This window comes from Dromiciops gliroides, chromosome 3 (genome assembly GCF_019393635.1).
Source record: "Dromiciops gliroides isolate mDroGli1 chromosome 3, mDroGli1.pri, whole genome shotgun sequence".
In the NCBI taxonomy this organism is placed as follows: domain Eukaryota; kingdom Metazoa; phylum Chordata; class Mammalia; order Microbiotheria; family Microbiotheriidae; genus Dromiciops; species Dromiciops gliroides.
Genome location: NC_057863.1, coordinates 581566574 through 581585673, shown reverse-complemented (window position 1 = coordinate 581585673; position 19100 = coordinate 581566574). Strand labels below are relative to the sequence as shown.

Genomic DNA, 19100 nt, shown 5'->3' with positions numbered 1-19100 from the left:
TTCCAGTAAAGGGGAATTTACTACCTTTCAAGGAACCATTCCAGTTCTGAACAGCTCTAATTGTTAAGGAGTTGTTCTTTATATCAAGCCTAAATTTGCCTTTTCAAGTCCAACCATTGCTCCTAGTTATGCCCTCTGGGACAAGGTGAACAAGTTGTGTACCTATTCTACATGGCGGCTATCTTGTAGGTGTTATCTCTTCTCCTTTAAGTCACTTCTTCTCCAATACAATCATCTACTTTCTTTAACTGATTTTGTATATTATGGTCTCTAGAATGTTATAGCTGAAAAAACACAGGAGACTTGGCTTGGAGTCCTAGCTCTCTTGCTTTATTATAAGTGAAGCCTGTGGCAATACACTTCACTACCAAGAGCTTCATGCCTTCTCTATAAGATGAGAGGATTGGTTCCATGATGCATTCCAGTTTTAAATCCTATGATGTTATAACCATTGTATCAATTAACCTAAAAATATAGGACCGTTCATTAAGGTGTTGTACAAGGGATTTTTGTTCAAGGACAGAGTAGATTAGATAACATTTGAGTCTCTTCCCATCTCTGAAATTCTGTTGTTGGGGGACGGGGGCAGGGGGCATGGGGTTGAGGAGGGAAGGGGAGATCATGAAGAAATTTAGTAGAGATAGATTATGGACTAAATTCCAGGTCTTGAGACTCTCTGACTATTTCACCTAAATTACCCAGCCCCTAATTTATTCCCAGTAGAAATGAAAAATAGGAGGTCCCTCCCTCATTTTAGTATAATAGCTTCTAATAGCCTTATAAACAGTCATTTTAAAATCCTGCCCTAGAGTCTCCCTTAAGGCCTTCCTTGGGGACTCAGGCACCTTTCCTTACTCCCCTATACTTCCTAGAAAAAAGGCCAGTGGTAGAGTAAAATATGGACTTAGGACTTCCCTCCTACTAGTCACACTCTTCTTGAGGCAGTATTTGGAAATTTCAGAGAAGGACCAACTCCAAACTCCATATATAGATACTAAAGCCTGTGGATACAGCCTAAGACAAGACAGACCTTAAGGGTAAGAACACTAGTTAGAGAAAGGGGAAATATGATCAGGGACTAGGAGTGTTAGAGGGACATGGGTAGCAAGGTGGTGAAGGGCCATCAATTGAGGCTCCCTAGAAAGATAAAACAGGTGAATAACTATGGTCTCGAACAAGGGTCTATAGGACTTATCTGGGCGTCAGGGCTGAGCTTCTTTTAAAGGGACAGGGCAGGAAGGAGATCAACCTATATTGGGAGAAATGTATTTGGGAGTCTTAAAGTCTGTTCTGTCCTTGTTACTGATATGATACATGGCTTATGTCTGATCCATGACAGAGACCAATTTCAGGTGCTTAGTGCTAAAACTGAATCACTCATCCTAGGCTTCATTTAATCTCAGTCCCAACTCCTTCCCCCTTGTCTCTTATTGTTCTATATTGTTTTTTCTTCAAGGAAAACTTTCTTCCCTACAACCCCTGTAATTATAACTATTCATATTTATATGGCATTGTTAAGTTAACAAGTGGATCTCTCTCTTTCTCTCTCTCTTTCTCTCTCTCTCTCTCTCTCACACACACACACACACACACACACACACACACACACAATGAGGTGGGTGGTATAGGCATTATTATGGGCTTGAAATTGAGGAGAATTCAAATCTGGGTTCAAAACCTTGCTAATTGTATAACTCTGGACAAGTAACTTAGCCTCAGTTTCCTCATCTGTAAAAAGGGGGATAATAATAGCCCTCTACCTCTGAAATTTGCAGTAAGGAACAGATAAAAGAACATATTTCAAGGACTTTGAAACTCTTAAAGTGAAACATAGATTTTAGTTATTATTATACTCATTCTACAGATAAGAAAACTGAGATTCAGAGAGATCCTCTCCTTGGCCTCTATCCTTAGCCCAGTGATAAGTGCCACTAACTTCCTAACTCTGCACCTAATTGTCTTTCCAATACAACTCTATACAACTCCAAATCTCTATCCTTCCCACTTGGAATGCCCTCCTATTTGCCAATCCCCATGTTTTCCCTTCTTTCCTATCCCACTCAGTAATCACCTCCGCCATCTGACTCAGTTTCCTAAACTATAAAATAGGAAGCATAACTGGACCTACTGAACAGGGTTATTGTGAAGATGAAATGAGAGAGTAACTATAAAGTGCTTAGCAAAGTGTCTGGCACAGAGTATATGCTTAATAAATTTTGGTTCTCTTTCCCTTCTCTAATACCCCAAACCAGATTCTCTCACTTCTTACTTTCTACTAGTGCCTCCTAAGGACTATAGCATTTAGATTTGTCTGGATATCAAAAACTATGTTCTCTGTGGCATGGGGTAGGGAAAAAAGATAAAAGGAAAGAAAGGAAAAATGGGTAGATACAGAGATATAGATATTAAGATGTTATATAAACACTATTAGTTTTGTAAACCCAGAGACCAAGTCTACATGCCCAGCCAACTTCCATTCACTTAGTAAGTAACCTTGACCAATTCTCTTTCCATCTCTCTTAGTTTCAGTTCCGTCATTGCTTAGAATGAAAGTTTAGATTAAATTTTTCTCCACAGTTCTTTCCAGCTTGAGAATTTCAGGGTTCTATAATGCTTGAGGAATGTAGAGCTACAGCAGAAGGTTAACAGCATTGATTGAATATCCACTGTATGTAGAGCCCCATACTAGGCACCAAATAAATAGAACACATTTGGGGGTATCTGTGAGCTAAAGACCAGTCTGACTTATTTCACAGACAACAAGACAGAGAAGTAGAAAATGACAAGTAAAGATGTAGAAATGCAATTTATATCTTTGAGGTTTTGAATATAGGAGGACCAGAAGGCAAATGAAAGATATGATCAGATCAGAATCACATCATTTATTCATTTATTCATTTATTTGATACATAATTTATAGTCACAATACAAATACACATTTCTCGGTCTTATGGGTACTACCCTTTAGAAAGGACACTGAGAAGCTGAATTGTGGTGACTAGGATGGTGAAGGAACTATAAATCATGATATATAAGGATTAATTTAAAGTATAAGGATTAAATAACTTAGGAAAAGAAGATTATGGGGGACATGATGCATAAATTCAAGTATTTGAAGAGCTATCATGTGGAATGGGGATTATATTTGTTTGATTTATTATTTTTTTAATTATTATAATCAATAATAATGATAAGTAGTACTTACATCACATCTAAAGATTTGCAAAGAACTTTAAAAATATCTAATTTTATCTTCACAACAATCTTAGGAGGTAGGTACTTTTATTTTTCACATTTTACTGATAAGGAAACTGAGGCAAACTGAGACTTGCCTAGGATCATACAACTACTAAGTGTCTGAGGTTAAAATTGAACTCAAGTCTTCTTGACTCCAGGTCCAGTGCTCCATCCATTGCCCTAAGCCACCTAACATCTGGGTTTTATCCCAGAGGAGAGAAGAAAGAGCAATGAATTCCAGAGAGGCAGATTTGGGTTTCATAGAAGGAAAAACTTCTTAACAATGGCAGCTGCCCAAAAGTAGAATGTGCTGCCTCAACAAATAATGGAGTCACTTTTTTACTGAAAGTGTTCAAACAAAAAACATTGTTGGGAATATGGTAGGGGAGATTCCAGTTCATATACCAATTGGACTATGGATGGCTAGGTGATGCCGTGGGTAGAACACTAGGCCTGAAATCAGGAAGACCTGAGTTCAAATCTAGCCTTGGACATTTACTAGTTGTATGGTCCTGGGCAACTCACTTAACACCTGTATGCCTTAGTTTTCTCAACTGTGAAAATGGAGAAAATAATAGTACCTCATAGAGTTGTTTTAAGGATCAAATGGAATAATATTTCTAAAGCATTCAGTTTCTGGCACATAATAGGTATTAAATAAATGTTTATTCCCTCCCTTCCTTTTCCTTGAGTGTCTGATTAGTGACTCCTATTTCTATAATACTTTTAGATTTGCTAAGCACTTTACTCAAGGCAAATCTGTGAGATGTACAGTGTAATTCTTATTATCCCCATTTTACAAGTGAGGAAGGTAAAGTTGAGATATGTTAGAAAACTTGCCACTGAACACAAATATTGTCAGTCAGAAGTCAAACGCAGATCTCCCAACATGTACAGCTCTTCACACATCCCACATCTCAACCAAATCAGCCCAACAACCATTTCCCAATGTATTCAGTATTCCATCTCCCAGCTCTTTACCTTTGGCATCAATTGCCTCCCATTTTTGGAATGTACTCCTTCACTCCTGTCCCCTGAAATCCCAAGTTCTCTCCAAGGTTTACCTCAAGTGCAATCTCCTCTGTGGAATGAACCTTCCCTGAACTCCCCATAAGTTGTTTATATTATCCACCTTCTCAAATTATCTAATTCACTTCTCTGTGTAGATTCCCTGTCCTCCAGGAATGAGTAAGTATCTTGAAAGGACCATTTTGGTTTTAGTTTCAGGTCCTTAGCATGGCGGCTAAAATATAATAGGCACTTTAAAACGCTTCCTGAATTTAATTCAGTTGAATCCTCAGTCTAAACCCAGCACTCCTTTCTATATGTGCACCTTCACCCATCAAAGAGTTATAGTCATATTAGTGAATTGAAGGGTTTTCTGGAAGGAACACACACACACCCCTCCTCAGGGTTAGGACAGGGATAGATTTCTTGCAAGGATATGCCAGATAATTCAGGCAAGCAGCAGATCCTTCAAATATGGTGGCAGAAGCCTTAAAGGGTCTTGAACAGGATGGATGAAGAGAAAACCATTAGTTGTATAGAGGTCACAAATTCTAAGTGATGCATCCTCTGACACTGAGGTGTTTGATGTCCCTCAGGAGGCTTAGGCAGAAAAATACAAGCAGTATCCTTATGAACTATTTAAGAGCTTTTTTTTTTTTTTTTTGCTATTTGAACTCCCAGGGGCCATGCACCTCAGGGAGCTGGAAAGACTAGGAAAACCCTAGGTCGTGAGATCTAATCCTTGGAATTTGGAGAAACCCAGAACAAATTGGATATACATACCTCAGGGTGTGCACATATGAAGTAAGTGCTATTGGCTGTCCTCCACATTTCTAAGGAAGACGTAGGTAGGTGACAGAGTTCATACAATCTTCATCTTCATCTTTTTGGTAAAGTTGGAAAATGTGGTGTGCTGAAACCAGCTCAAGTCAGCTCACTAGAGCTAATTGTTAAATTTTCAGTGTAAGGATTTATACCTCAAAATTTGCTAATACTACAAATCAGGGTTTGATTTACTGTTTTCTTGGTTATCTATACTTAGAAAAATAAGGGAGACAGTGTTAATAATGCCGATGAAACTCAAAATTGTGTCATGTATACTATTTTGGGGGGGGGGGGATCCAGTTACTAAACATTTACCACAACATCCCAGGCTGGAAACTATGTGTATCACAGAAGTTTATAAAATTAGAACTGGGGCTTCATGGAGAAGGTTGTTCAGAGCAAAAAAGCAATACATTCATAATGATTAATGCATTAGGTGTGTATAGACATGTATATCTGAGTATTTGGATTTTTAAAACCCAAGTTTCTTTTAAACAGAGAGTCTCTTAATGTTGGCCAGATAGAGCCATTATATATCTTCAGGCAGAGGATTAATACATACCTCAATGTCCTCCAGGTTATCTTCCCTGACCCCTCCAATACTCAATGCTCATTTGCTCTTTTTAACTTCTACAGAACTTAACATCTGTATGTTGCATTTTCCATTTAGTACACACTGCCTGGTAGCATTTTTTGCCTTGTTATTTAATATTTGAAAGATATTCTAAATTGTTCTTTTTTGGTTTCCATTCAGGTCAAACACTTTCTAATTTCCATGAGGTGGTATCATGGGAACCAAAGGAGGTACTCATAATTGCACAGTCAGAGCCTGAGTTATCAAGTCCTGCCCATCCTGGGTATTTTTATTTTATTTTATTTTTTTGTATGTGAGGCAATTGGGGTTAAGTGACTTGCCCACGGTCACACAGCTAGTAAGTATTGTGTCTGAGGCCGGCTTTGAACTCAGAACCTCCTGAATCCAGGGCTGGTGCTCTATCCACTGCGCCACCTAGCTGCCCAATCCTGGGTATTTTTAATGGGAAAATATCCCTGAGAAGGCAGCATAGGTAAGCTCAGCTCAGAATAATCATGTCAGCTTCCAATATCAGTTCCCTACATCCGGCCTCTTTCCTGCTAACAGGAATCCCAGGCCTAGAGCATCTGCACATCTGGATCTCCATTCCCTTTTGTTCAGCCTACACCCTTGCCCTGCTAGGCAACTGTTCTTTGCTCTTTATCATCTGGACAGATCCTGCCCTCCATGAACCTATGTACCTCTTCTTGGCCATGTTATCAGCCATTGATCTTGTCCTCTCCTCCTCTACACTTCCCAAGATGCTGGCAATCTTCTGGTTTGGTGATCATGAAATCAATTTCCATGCCTGTCTGACCCAAATGTTCTTCCTCCATTCCTTCTCCATTATGGAGTCAGCTGTCCTCCTGGCCATGGCCTTTGACCGTTTTGTGGCCATTTGTGAACCTCTGCGATATGCCACAGTGCTGACACGACCACTCATTGCCAGGATCGGAATGGCAGCTTTAACCCGGGCAGTGACACTCATGACCCCTCTTCCCTTCCTACTCCGGCGTTTTCCCTATTGCAAGAGCCGAGTGATTGCCCACTGCTACTGTGAGCACATGGCAGTGGTAAAGTTGGCCTGTGGCAACACACGATTCAACAATATCTATGGAATCGCGGTAGCTCTGGTCATAGTGGGGTTGGACCTGCTTTTTGTGGTCCTCTCCTATGCTCTGATACTTAGGGCAGTGCTGAGACTGGCCTCTCAGGAGGCTCGTTACAAAGCCTTTGGAACATGTGCCTCCCATGTGGGTGCCATTTTAGCTTTCTACACACCTGTTGTGATCTCATCAGTTATGCACCGGGTGGCCCGCCATGCTGCCCCCCATGTTCACATCCTTGCAGCCAACTTCTACCTGCTTTTCCCACCCATGGTCAACCCCATCATCTATGGAGTCAAGACAAAACAGATCCGTGAACGAGTCCTAAGTATCTTCCAAAGAAAGAAAATCTAGATGGGGTCAGTGAATTGATCATGGGACCATATAGGAGATGGCAAGACAGAATTTTCCATTTCTCCCCCTACACCAGGCTCCTGAACTTGGTCCCTAAGTGGGAGAAGGGGGAAATGAAACACTTTTACTTCCTCTGAGGATTGGCCTCAGACTATAGGAAGAGAAACATGGTCTCTACTCTTTATTCAAATACAGGCATCCTTGCTCTTTGAGAAATACTGATCAGATTTAAAGGAGGCCAGGTCCCTCAGTAAGTCTTAGACTAATGGGAGAGGTTGAACACATGCCTGGGACAAGAGACACAAAAATGTTACCCAAATGACAAACCCAAATAGCAAAAGTTAGCAAATTCGGGCAGCTAAGTGGTGTAGTGGATAGAGCACTGGTCCCGGAGCCAGGAGGACCTGAGTTCAAATCCAGCCTCAGACACTTAACACGTACTAGCTGTGTGACCCTAGGCAAGTCACTCAACCCCAATTACCTCACAAAAAAAATTTAGCAAATTGATAGCAAAGAGTTATGGAAATCTAGCTTTTGATTACCTGGCACAGGCCTAGTTCCTCTCCTCTAATGCCCTTTTGACCTTACCTAGGAAGGAGTGTCCATCCACTCAGGACTTACCTTCCAACAAACCTTCATTAGACACTGACTGTTCAGAGTGACCTGGGTGTAAGGAGAGAAGGCATAACAGCCTGTCCCTGCCCTCCAAGAGATAACAGCTTGCTCAGAAGGCTTTAATACACATCTAAATCTGAAGCAGAAACAATTCCTCATGTTATGGGCCGTGGAGTCTTCAGGAATTGTTGGAGAACTATATGGGAGACCAAAGTCTCATGAGGAAACAATGACAGAAGCAGAGATGACTCCCCTTTCTAAGACCCACTGCCCTCCTTTCTCCCTTCCCCAAGGCAGCCCAGTAAAGGGGATAGAATCTCAGAGTTCCAAGGGATTTCCGAAGTCATCTGAGCCCAATATATTTTTGGACAGCTTAAATTATTTGGAAGTTTTTCCTTTATCAAGGTAAAATTTCCATCTCTTCAACTTCCACATATTTTTCCTTTTTTCTGCCCTTAGGAGCCAAACAGAACAAATTTAATCTTTCTTCCGTTAGACAGACCTTCAGACATTTAAAGACAATTATTCTTTCCTCTCATGGATATACTCTTCTGAAGAATAAAGAAAATATTTGGCATTTATATGGGACTTTAACCTTTGCTTTTAAAACATATTATGTTGTCTTATTTGAGACTCATAATAAGACAGAGAAATAAATATCACAGGTACTAGTAATCCCAATTTTACAAATTAGGAAACTGAGTCTCAAGGAGTTTATGTTTCAGTTTCAGGCACAGAAGTGACAAATCCCAGAGGGTATTTGAATGAAAAGTCTTTGTGACTCCAAGTCTAACACTTTATACACTAAACCATGGTGGTTTTTTTTAATTGTGCTTAGCATCCCTAGTTCCTTCAGCCAAGCTTGCTATGATATAGTCTCTAGTTCCTTTACTAGTCATACTCCTGTGGAACACTCTGCAAGTTGGCTATATCCTTCCTTAAAAGAGGGATCCGGAAGTGAACCCAATCTCAAGACAGGGTCTGATCAGAACAGAGTACAACATTACACAGCCAGGTCTCTAGACTTTGCTTCCCTTAATATAGGATTATATTGATGTTGTTTGTCTGCCATGTCATGCTCTAGTCCATTAAAATCCCTGGCAATGATTATTCCAACTTCTGCAGGAACTTATCTCTCAGGGTCAGGTAATCCTCCCATTTTGCAAGTTTTTCTCAAAGTCAAGTCCCCAAGTCACTCATGCTTTCTCTTCAGTTCCAAATCATTTATGAAATTGGATCTGCATGGCTTTTCTTCTATGAAGCCTTTCCTGAGCCCCAAAAAGGGTCTCTTAAGTCCCTTCTTCCAATTCCATATCTCTTACGGATATTATCTCTTTATCTCCCTTAGCTGGCTATGACATCAGCCAATTCTAGACCATGTGTTGTTGTTCAGTCATTTCAGTCATGCCTGACTATTTCTGATTCCTTTTGCGGTTTTCTTGGCAAAGATACCAGAGTGGTTTCCCATTTCTTTCTCTAGCTCATTTTATAGAAGAGGAATTGAGGCAAACAGGGTTAAGTGACTTGCCTTGGGTCACACAGCTAGTAAGTACCTAAAGCCATATTTGAACTCAGGAAGATGTCTTTCTGACTTCATGCCCAGCACTTCATCCACTGTGCCACCTAGCTGCCTTAGACAATGTACAGAAATTCTCTGTTCCCTTCTGAGATCAAGGAACCAATCAACAAACATTGATAAAGTGCCAGGAATTATACTTATAAATACAGAGAATAAAACAATTCTTACTCTCAAGGGGTTTACATTCTCTTGGAGTAAACTATAAGCATATGCATTTCCAGAATAAATATAAAGTAAATAAACACAAACAGAAATAAATAAATTTGGGTAGTTAAATATGAAGTAGTAGGGAAGGGAAAACTGATGGGCAGATCAGAAAATACTTCATGTAATAGATGGTGCTTGAACTTTCCACTTGAAAGAAAAGAGGTATATCCATTATCACAATCCATTGGACTGTGAGCCCTTTCAGGGAAGGAAGTGTATTTTTACCTCTTTTTGTATACTCAGCCCTTAGCACAGTGCCTGACACATAGTAAGTACTTAAAAAATATGTATTGACTGACTAAGGCAAAGCTGAGAGGAGTGCTTTCCAGGCACAGGGAATAGTCAGCACAAAGGCATGGAGAAGAGATAAAATCCTGCATATGAAGAAACATTTTGGCTAAATCATAAAATTTGGGAAGGAAAGTAATATAGAATGGAGATGAACAGACACATTGGGGTCTCATTGTGAAGCACTTTAAGTGATAAACAAAGGAATTTATAGTGTATCCTAGAAGCAATAGAAAGCAGATGAAGTTCATTAAGTTGAGAGTGTGGGGGCCGTGCCACCTTCAGATCTGTGCTTAAGGAAAATCACTTTAGCAGATGTATAGAAGATGGGCTGGGTTGGAGAGACTTGAGGAAGAGAAAACCAATCAGGGACCATTGCAATAATCAGAGTGAGAGGTGATAAGGTCCTGAACTCAGGTGGCAGCTGTGTAATTATGAAGTGGTTAGATGTGAAAAATGTTGTTGAAGTAGAAAACAGAAAGATTTAGCAACTGATTGGATTTGTGGGTTGAGAGAAAATGAGATGTTGAGGATAGTCTGAGGTTCTGAACCTGAGAAAATGGAAGAGGAGTGGTATTTGCCAAAAGCAGGAAAGTATGAAACAAGGGGTAGGTATGGGGGTAAATATAAAGAGTTTATGTTTTAGACATATTGAATTTAAATGTCTCCTGAATGTCCAGTTGCAAATGGACAACACATAGTTGGCAATGAAGGACTAAAAGTGAGGGGAGAGACTGGAAGCTGTTTGCATGCCTTCAGGTATACACATATGTGCAAATGCATATATGCTTATATAAATCAATACGTATCCACACATATACATACACAAGTTTCTGAAAATGCTCCACACAGTTTTGAGTTTTAATGGCCTAAAACTCTACTAAGATTTTGGAATGTATGTGTGTACATGTATGTATATATGTGCATGGAAATCATATGTATTGTATAGATGTGTGAGAAAAATATACAGATGCATACACATATAATTGCATGAATATACTGTGTACAAATATATGTACAAATACATATGTGTGGGGGACTGTATTTGTCATCTACACAGAGATAACAATTAAAGCCTTGGAGTTAGTAAGATTACAAAGTGAGAACATAAAGAGAGAAGAGGGTCAAGGACAGAGTCTTGAGGTACCTTCAAAGTTAAGGGCATGATCTAGATGGGTAATTCTGTAAAGGAGACTGAGAAGAAACAGAGATAAGTAGGATGAGAATCTGGAGAGAACAGTGTCGGAAAAACCCAAAAAGGAGATCATATGCAGGAGGAGAGATTTATCAACAGCATTAAATGTAGCAAAGAGGTCAAGAATATATAAAGATTAAGAAAAGACCACCAGATTTGGCAAGTAAGAGCTCACTGGCTATTTTGGAGAATCAGTTCAGTTGAATGATGATCTCCCCCTTACTGATATTCCTTTGTCCTTATACATCCTTCAGGTTGCTTCCATTTCCCTTCAATACTGTCCCCTGCCCCCACCAATTGCACCTTAGTGACTCTACCTCTCCTGGGCCCCCAATGGAGACCTTGACTTAGTTTACCTTTAGTCCCCCATGATGAGTATCTTAAACACATGAGATCACTGGGTTTGGTGGACACCTGAAAAGGCTCCCAGGTGTCCCAGACCATGTACTCAACAGAAGCTTTAATTTGGCCAGTAGGAACTCTAGCCCCAGACAATATTCACATCTCCCCAAGCTATTTAACTCAGAGGCAATAGGGAGAGAATTGTCTCATTTGGAGGATTGTTATATTATTCGCCAGTGGGGTCAGAGGTGCCAGTTTTCTTACATTCTCCAGGTAAATATATTTATATTATTATGCCCCTTTCTGTATGCCTGGTTGTTCCCTTTAACTGCTCACTGGGGCTCTTCTGTTGGTGTTAGTGTATGATAGGGAAAGGATCCCAAACCAATACTGTGTGGCAGATAAAACTATATGTGGTCACCTTATTTCTGTCCCAAGTTTGGGGAAAATTAGCTGAGGTTTCTAATATATTTGTTCCTTATAAATTAGAAGCTTTAGCACCATTTTTGGGCATTAAGCATTTATTAAAGCATACCAAGTATTAGTAAAAAGAGAACACCTGGTTCAGAAAGTTAAGAAGCCTATCTAGCCACCACCTCGGAGTCTCAGCCCCAAAATAGGAAGTTCCACTGCCTGTGAGAGCAGAAGCTACCTCTGGGTCCAGATGGGAGGCAGCCTCTACACACTGCTCCAAGTTAATTGGCTAGCATCACCCAAATCCATTGGTTCACCAGGCTTGAGGGCAGTCCATGAGCAGAACATGCCGAACTCAAAGAACCCACCCCCTGAGGACCAGACTCTCAGGTATGTGTGGTTTCAATCAAGTCAACTTCAAGTGAGTCAATCAGCAAAGTCAATCCAATCAATCTTAATATAATCCCCCCAAACAGGAGGAACCTCTGGGCATTCCAAAACCCATTATTTTCTCACAACTGAAGATCTAATACACATCAATTGAAGAACAATGGGGAAGGCCCCAGGTGGAGAAATGTCTCCCAAATCCTCAGAGAAAGGACTCTGTGATAGGGTAGGTACCATCATAGATATATTCCCATATCAGTGTAGATATTGCCTCCTCTGATACAGCTCATAGCCATCCAAAGCATCACAGATCTTGTGCTAGAGGGACTTCAGAAACCAGCTAGTCCAAGACCTCCATTTTACACAGGAAGAAACTGAGGTCCAAGGAAGTTAAATGACTTGCCCAAGGTCACACAGGAAGTAAATGTCAGATGTGGGATTTGAACCTAGGTCCTCTTTACTCCAGAGCTAGTTCTCTCTGTAGTGTCATTCAGCTAGGATATCCACTGACATGCAGTGGCTAAAGCACTGGGCCTGAAGTCAGAAAGACCAGAATTCAAATCTGTCCTCAGACCCAAGGGTTCCTAGGCAAGTCACTTAACCAATATTTTCCTCCATTTCCTTAACTCTAAAATAGATATAATAATAGTACCTTCCTCCCAGAGTTGTTCAAATTAGATGTTTTTAAAGACAGTTCTTGGCACACAAAAGTCACTTAATAAATGTTTCCCTTATTTCCTTCATGCTGCCCCTGCCATCTTATTTTTCAAATCTTTTCCATATTTTTCCATAATTCTTTCATTGAAGATTTAACCAACACACTGGAGACCAGAATTGAGTTATTTTAATATTCCATGGACACCGGTGATAAACATGGGCTGTCTCTCTGGTAGCCCTCCCTCTTTCTATATGACCAATCATCTCCCTTTTTCTGGCCATACAGCAACTTTTGATAATTATGAAAAAAAGGGGGGCAGCCAGGTGGAGTAGTGGATAAAGCACCGGCCCTGGATTCAGGAGAACCTGAGTTCAAATCCAGCCTCAGACACTTGACACTTTCTAGCTGTGAGACTCTGGGCAAGTCACTTAACCCTCATTGCCTCCCCAAAACCAAACAAACAAACAAATTATGAAAAAAAGAAGAAGCAAAACAAAACAAAATTCTCGTAACACTTCCTCTAAAGGGGTCAGGAATGGTTTGGTTGGATTCATATTAGACTTGTGAGATTTAAACCTCATAAGTATCATGTGATTTAGGACTATTGTGGCATTAAAAGGAGACTAACAGGACAGAGGTGGAGAGAGGGCTGAGGAAATGACACAGAAACTGGAATGGCTGTTTGAACACTGGTTAGAAAAAAACGGGTTTTTTTCTTTCCCCAAGACTATAGATGGGGAAGAATATCTGAAAAAGACTTTGTGAGAAGATGGCTGATCAAAAACTGAATTGTCCCTACTCCTCACCCCTTCAACTGGCTTCAGTTAGAGCCTGTTTCTAAGCCTCTTCCATTATTAGGTTATAAACTATATTTTTAAAAACTCAGATTACTTGAGATTAGAAGCCTCCACTGCAGGGATCTCTGGAGTACCATTCCAAGGACTTCCCTGCCTCTGCTCTGATCTATAAAATGCTCTGATCAATAGGTACCTCTCTTGTCCTATGGTAGCAGAATCTTGCCTCACACTCCTCTTATTCCTTTGGTTTAGTTTCACTCTGCTGAGTTGGAAACCCCCTTCTCAGGGTAGGCTTCATTCGCATCCCTTCCCAGACCAGCCCTGCTTCCATTAAGTTTCTGTCCTCCTCTGCCCCCGACTTTATGCAACACCCTCTGGAATCTATTGTTACCAAAAGCCCTTTTGTCTTAGATGTTATCTTTTCATACTCTCCATTTTTTTACCTCACAACAAGCCTCAGCTCCATGTGGGGAAGGGAAGAGTCTGTTGGATTTGAAGTCTAAAGATAAAGGTTCAGATTCCTGGCTTGCTCCTTACTACCTCTGTGACAATGGGCAAGTCAGTTAATCTCTTTGGGCTTCAGTTTACTCATCTTTAATTTTTGAACTAGATATACTCTGAGGTTCCTTACTACTTTAAACCTGTGCTCCTATGTTATCTTCAGGGTAGCTAGATGGTACAGTGGATAGAGCACCGAGCTTAGAGTCAGGAAGACTCATCTTCTTGAGTTCAAATCTGGCCTCAGACACTTACCAGGTACATGACCCTGGGCAAGTCACTTAACCCTTTGCTTCAGTTTCCTCATTTGTAAAATGAGTTGGAGAAGGAAATGGCAGAACCACTCCAGTATCTTTGCCAAGAAAACTGCAAATGGGGTCACAAAGAGTCAGACACAACACCTCAATAAAACAACTCAACAACAACAACATGCTATCTTCCCATCCATTGTCTTAGCATTCCTGCTCTGGCCTCATTTCATATCCAGTTTGAGACACTTAGTAGCTATGTGACCTGAGTAAACCATTTAATCTTTGTCTTCCAAATATGTAAAATGTGGACAATAATAACACCTACCTCCCAAGGTTGTTATTAGCACAAAAATAAAATATTTGTAAAGTGCTTTGCAAACTTTAAAGTGCTATATAAATGCTGACAATGATGATGGTGGTGGTGAGGATTGATTCCATAACTGAATAGTTGAACTTTGTGCCATTTTCCTCCATTGAATCCATTATTCCAGCATGGTACGTCAACTATAAATCCTTAGACCTGGATCATTGACACCATCTACCTTCTCCTGAGCTACTGAATACAGCTAAAAAATACCTCAAACTACTATTGTGACCAAAACACATTTCTTTTTCTCAACTTGATTCTCTAAGCTGCATGACAGGTTTTTTTTATCCCTCTTTATTCACTCTATCAATCCCCTCATAACAGTTGTTCAAACCTTCTTTCTCAAGGCTACAGTGGTGCCTCCTAACTTTCTTTTATAATAGCTTGCCTAACCTCATACTTTACTGAGAAAATTAAGGCCATCTGCTTTGACATGCCTCATCTCTACTCCATACCTCTAAACCCCTCTAACATTTTCACCTACTCCTTCTCCCTTTCTTCAGTCTCTGAGGAAAAGGTGACCCTCTCCTTGCCACCATTAAACCCTCTACTTATACTCTTTATTCCAGAATCTCTTGAAGCTTGCTGCTTCAGTCGTTCCCCCATGAGAAAATAATTATTAATATTCAATTTCTTGGGGGGACCCAGAGACCATTTTCTCAGTCCTTTCTCCCCATCCCCTCCACTCCGGAAAGTCCAGTTCTCCTTGAGAAACTTCATCAATCTCATCTGGGACAAACCCAAGAGGAATAAAAGGAATGAAGATACATTCTCTTGCCTGGATTGGGTGAAGGATTGATGGGATTAAACCACACCTGGATAATGGACTTTGCCTTGAGTAACTTGAGTGAAAGGTCTTTTGCATTCTTTTTCCCTGCCTTCATCTATAGAGTTCATTTTAATGTAGACCGTCTTCAAGTCATGTAAACCAATAGAGTTGAATGATGCTTACCAAGTAGATTTGTTTAATATATAATGACCCACTTCTATAAAAAGAGGATAAAAACCCTTAGAAAATGCCTTGCTGGGGTATCTTCTGAGCTTCCCTTGACTTTCTGAGACCACATGGTCTCTGTCTCTCTCACCGTCTCTCTTTGGTCTCCTTGAGACCACATGCTGTCTCTCTGTGAGACAGCATGGATCTTTTGGGGCTTTTCCCCTGCTCTAGTTAACTGGAATGCTGAAACTCTCTCCTTGCTTTCTCCACCACATGGCCTGAGACCATGAGCAGTTAGGGAGACATGTGATCAATCCTTTACTGGTATAATATTGATAAATTAATAATATGCTTACCCAGAACTGATGTCTATACCAATTATTTTCAAAAACACAACCCTCTCTCATATTACACCTCTTATCTAGCAGCTCCTTTCTGGATACTTATAAGCATGCTCACATCTTTCCTATAGAAAGGAAGGAAGGCTCATTTGATTCTGCCATCTCATCATTCTATTATCCTGCATCTCTTCCTCTTTTCCTACCAAAATTTTAGTAAAAATGTACTCTGATGACAGATTCAGAGAAACCTGAGAAGACTCTTGTATGTTATACTATTGAGTGAAATGTGTGGAATCAGCAGAACAATTTATAGTGACCTCCATAATATAAAGGAAAGCAACTTGGGAAGATTAATCAGTGCCATGAGCAGCATGACTTCAGAAGCAGCACCTCTTGGCCTATGCAGTAGAGGTACATTTAAGACTGGGGCTTTAATGCTCATATATGGCCAGTGTGCTGATTTGTTTTGCTTAGCTCCTTGTTTACAAGGGGAGGCTTCTTTTAGGAGGTGGGGAAGTAAATGGGTATCGCTAGAGATGTCCCACCAAAAATAATGTTAATAAAATATTTTTAAATGCAAAAGGAAAAGGAAAAGAAGCCCATAAAAAGGACAGAAGCAGGGCAAATTAATTTCTAATGTGTTAAATTTAACATACACCCTTTAAAAACAAAACTACAAAATTGAAGTTCACAGCTTCATGGATGGTCATATTTGGGGTTTGTTAGTTTATTGAAATGTTCATGTTTGTTTACATTCATAATAAAAAGTTTACTAAAAAGTCTTTTTTTAAAAAATTAGTCTATATGAATCATGTAAAGTGATGTGAACAGGACCAGGAGATATGTTGTACACAGTAACAGCAATATTATATGATGAAGAACTGTGAATGACTTAGCTATTCTCAGCATTTCAATGCTCCAATACAATCCCAAAGAACTAATAATGAAGCCTACTATCTGCCTCCAGAGAAAGAACTGATATAGTTTGAATACAGACTGAAGCATTCTATTTTCTACTTTTTCTTTTATTGAAGTCTTCTTGTATATAATGACTGATATGAAAATATTTTATGTGATAGCACATGTATAACCTATATATGATTGCTTACCACCTCAGGGAGGGAGTAGGGCAAGGAGGAAGGGGGGAGATAGAATTTGGAACTCAAAACTTATAAAAAACCAAAATGTTAAAAAATTGTCTTAACATGTAATTGGGGAAAAATAGGATATATGTATATGTATATATATATATATATATATATATTTTAAATAGTCTATACTCACTGCTTCCATTTCCTTTCCTCCCTTCACTTGACAGTCCCTTTAGACCTGGTTTCCAACCTCAACATAATATTGAAAACAGTCTTTCAAGAGATATCCAAGACCTCAATTAATAAATCCAATGGCCTTTACACAGGCCTTACCTTCTTTGACCTTTCTTACAGCTTTTGCCACCAGTGACCATCCTGTCCTCTTGAATATTCTCCCTTGGCTTCCATGGTCACTGCCATCTTTTGATTATAATACCTGTGTGTTTTTATACAATTTATTTAACCACTTTGTGCCTCAATGTCTTTTCCTCTACAGAACCCTGCTTTGAGACCACTCCTCCAACCTGTACTTAAACTTCAGGTTTGGGGTCCCCAAAGGGTGAAACTATTATTTCCTTCAGAATAAAAATATAACTGAGATACTATGACTTCTTTTTTCTTTTTTTTTTTTTTTAGTGAGGCAATTGGGGTTAAGTGACTTGCCCAGGGTCACACAGCTAGTAAGTGTTAAGTGTCTGAGGTCGGATTTGAACTCAGGTACTCCTGACTCCAAGGCCAGTGCTCTATCCACTGCGCCATCTAGCTGCCCCCGATACTATGACTTCTAACACTGTTGCTCATAAATCTCCACCAGTGTGCATTTCATTGGTTATCTATAAGTAGCCTCAATTAGCTTTTGGCAAAGTTGTCAGTCAATAAGCATTTATTAAATGCTTACTACATGCTAGGCCCTGTGCTAAGCACAAGCACTAGGGATACAAAGAGAGGCAAAAATGGCCCTTCCTTCAAAGCCCTCTCCTTATTGGTGAAACACTATGCCAATGAAAATTGTACATACAAGATATATACAGCATAGATGAATATAATCTCAAAGGGGAAAACATTAGCTGGGAGAAAAGAAACCAGAAAGGGGTTCCTGGAAAAGGTAAGATTTGAGCTGAACTTGAAGGAAGCTAGGGGAAGCAAGAAATGGAACTGTGGGGTGAGGAACCAGGGGAGGACAGAGCATTCTATGCATGGGAGAAAGTTAGAACAAAGCCATGGAAATGAAATATGAAATGTTTAAGGTAAGTAGGCCATTGGAGCTTCATTGTAGAGTATCTGGAGGAGAATAAGGTGCACAAAGAATGGAAAGGTAGGAAAGAACTATGTTTTGAAGATCTTTAAATGCCAAAAAAGGACTTTATATTTTATCCTAGAGGTAATGGCCACTGAAGCAGAGAGGTGATATGATTAAACCTGCACTTCAGACAAATCATTGTGGCACTTGAGTAGGAGATGTGATGGAGTGGAGAAAAATTTGAGACATGGAGACTAATCAGTAAGCTATTATAATAAGTCAAGAAGGAGGTGATATGGGATGGTCCGAAGGTAGTTTTGTAAACAAAGAAAAAGAGATATATACAAGAGCAGTTGTGATTTGGAACTATGCCCAAAGGGCTATGGGACTGCTCATACTCTTTGACCCAGTGGTACCACTGCTAGGTCTGTATCCCAAAGAGACCACAGAAAAGGGAAAAGGACCCACATGTACAAAAATATTTATAGCAGCTCTCTTTGTGGGGTCAAAGAATTGGAAATCAAGGGAATGCCCATCAATAGGGGAATGGCTAAACAAGTTGTGGTATATGAATGTAATAGAATACTATTGTGCTATAAGAAATGATGAGCAGGAGTTCAGAGAAACCTGGAAGGATTTACATGAACTGACGCTAAAAGGAACAGAACCAGGAGAACATTGTACACAGTAACAGCAACATTGTGTGATGAACAATGGGGATAGACTTGGATCTTCTCAGCAATGCAACAATCCAAAACAGTTTCAAAGAACTCATGATAGAAAATGTTC

At 39.9% G+C, this 19100-nt stretch overlaps 1 protein-coding gene across 1 annotated transcript; it reads left to right on the top strand.

Moving 5' to 3' along the window:
• The first annotated feature begins 6159 nt into the window (after positions 1 to 6159).
• Positions 6160 to 7104, top strand: LOC122750673 (olfactory receptor 52K1-like). The gene has a single exon (XM_043997441.1). The coding sequence runs from the start codon at positions 6160 to 6162 to the stop codon at positions 7102 to 7104; it is 945 nt and encodes a 314-aa protein (XP_043853376.1).
• Positions 7105 to 19100: the final 11996 nt, after the last annotated feature.

Coding starts and splice junctions, on each gene's coding strand:
- LOC122750673 (XM_043997441.1), top strand. CDS start 6,160: ATGTCAGCTTCCAATATCAGTTCCCTACATCCGGCCTCTTTCCTGCTA.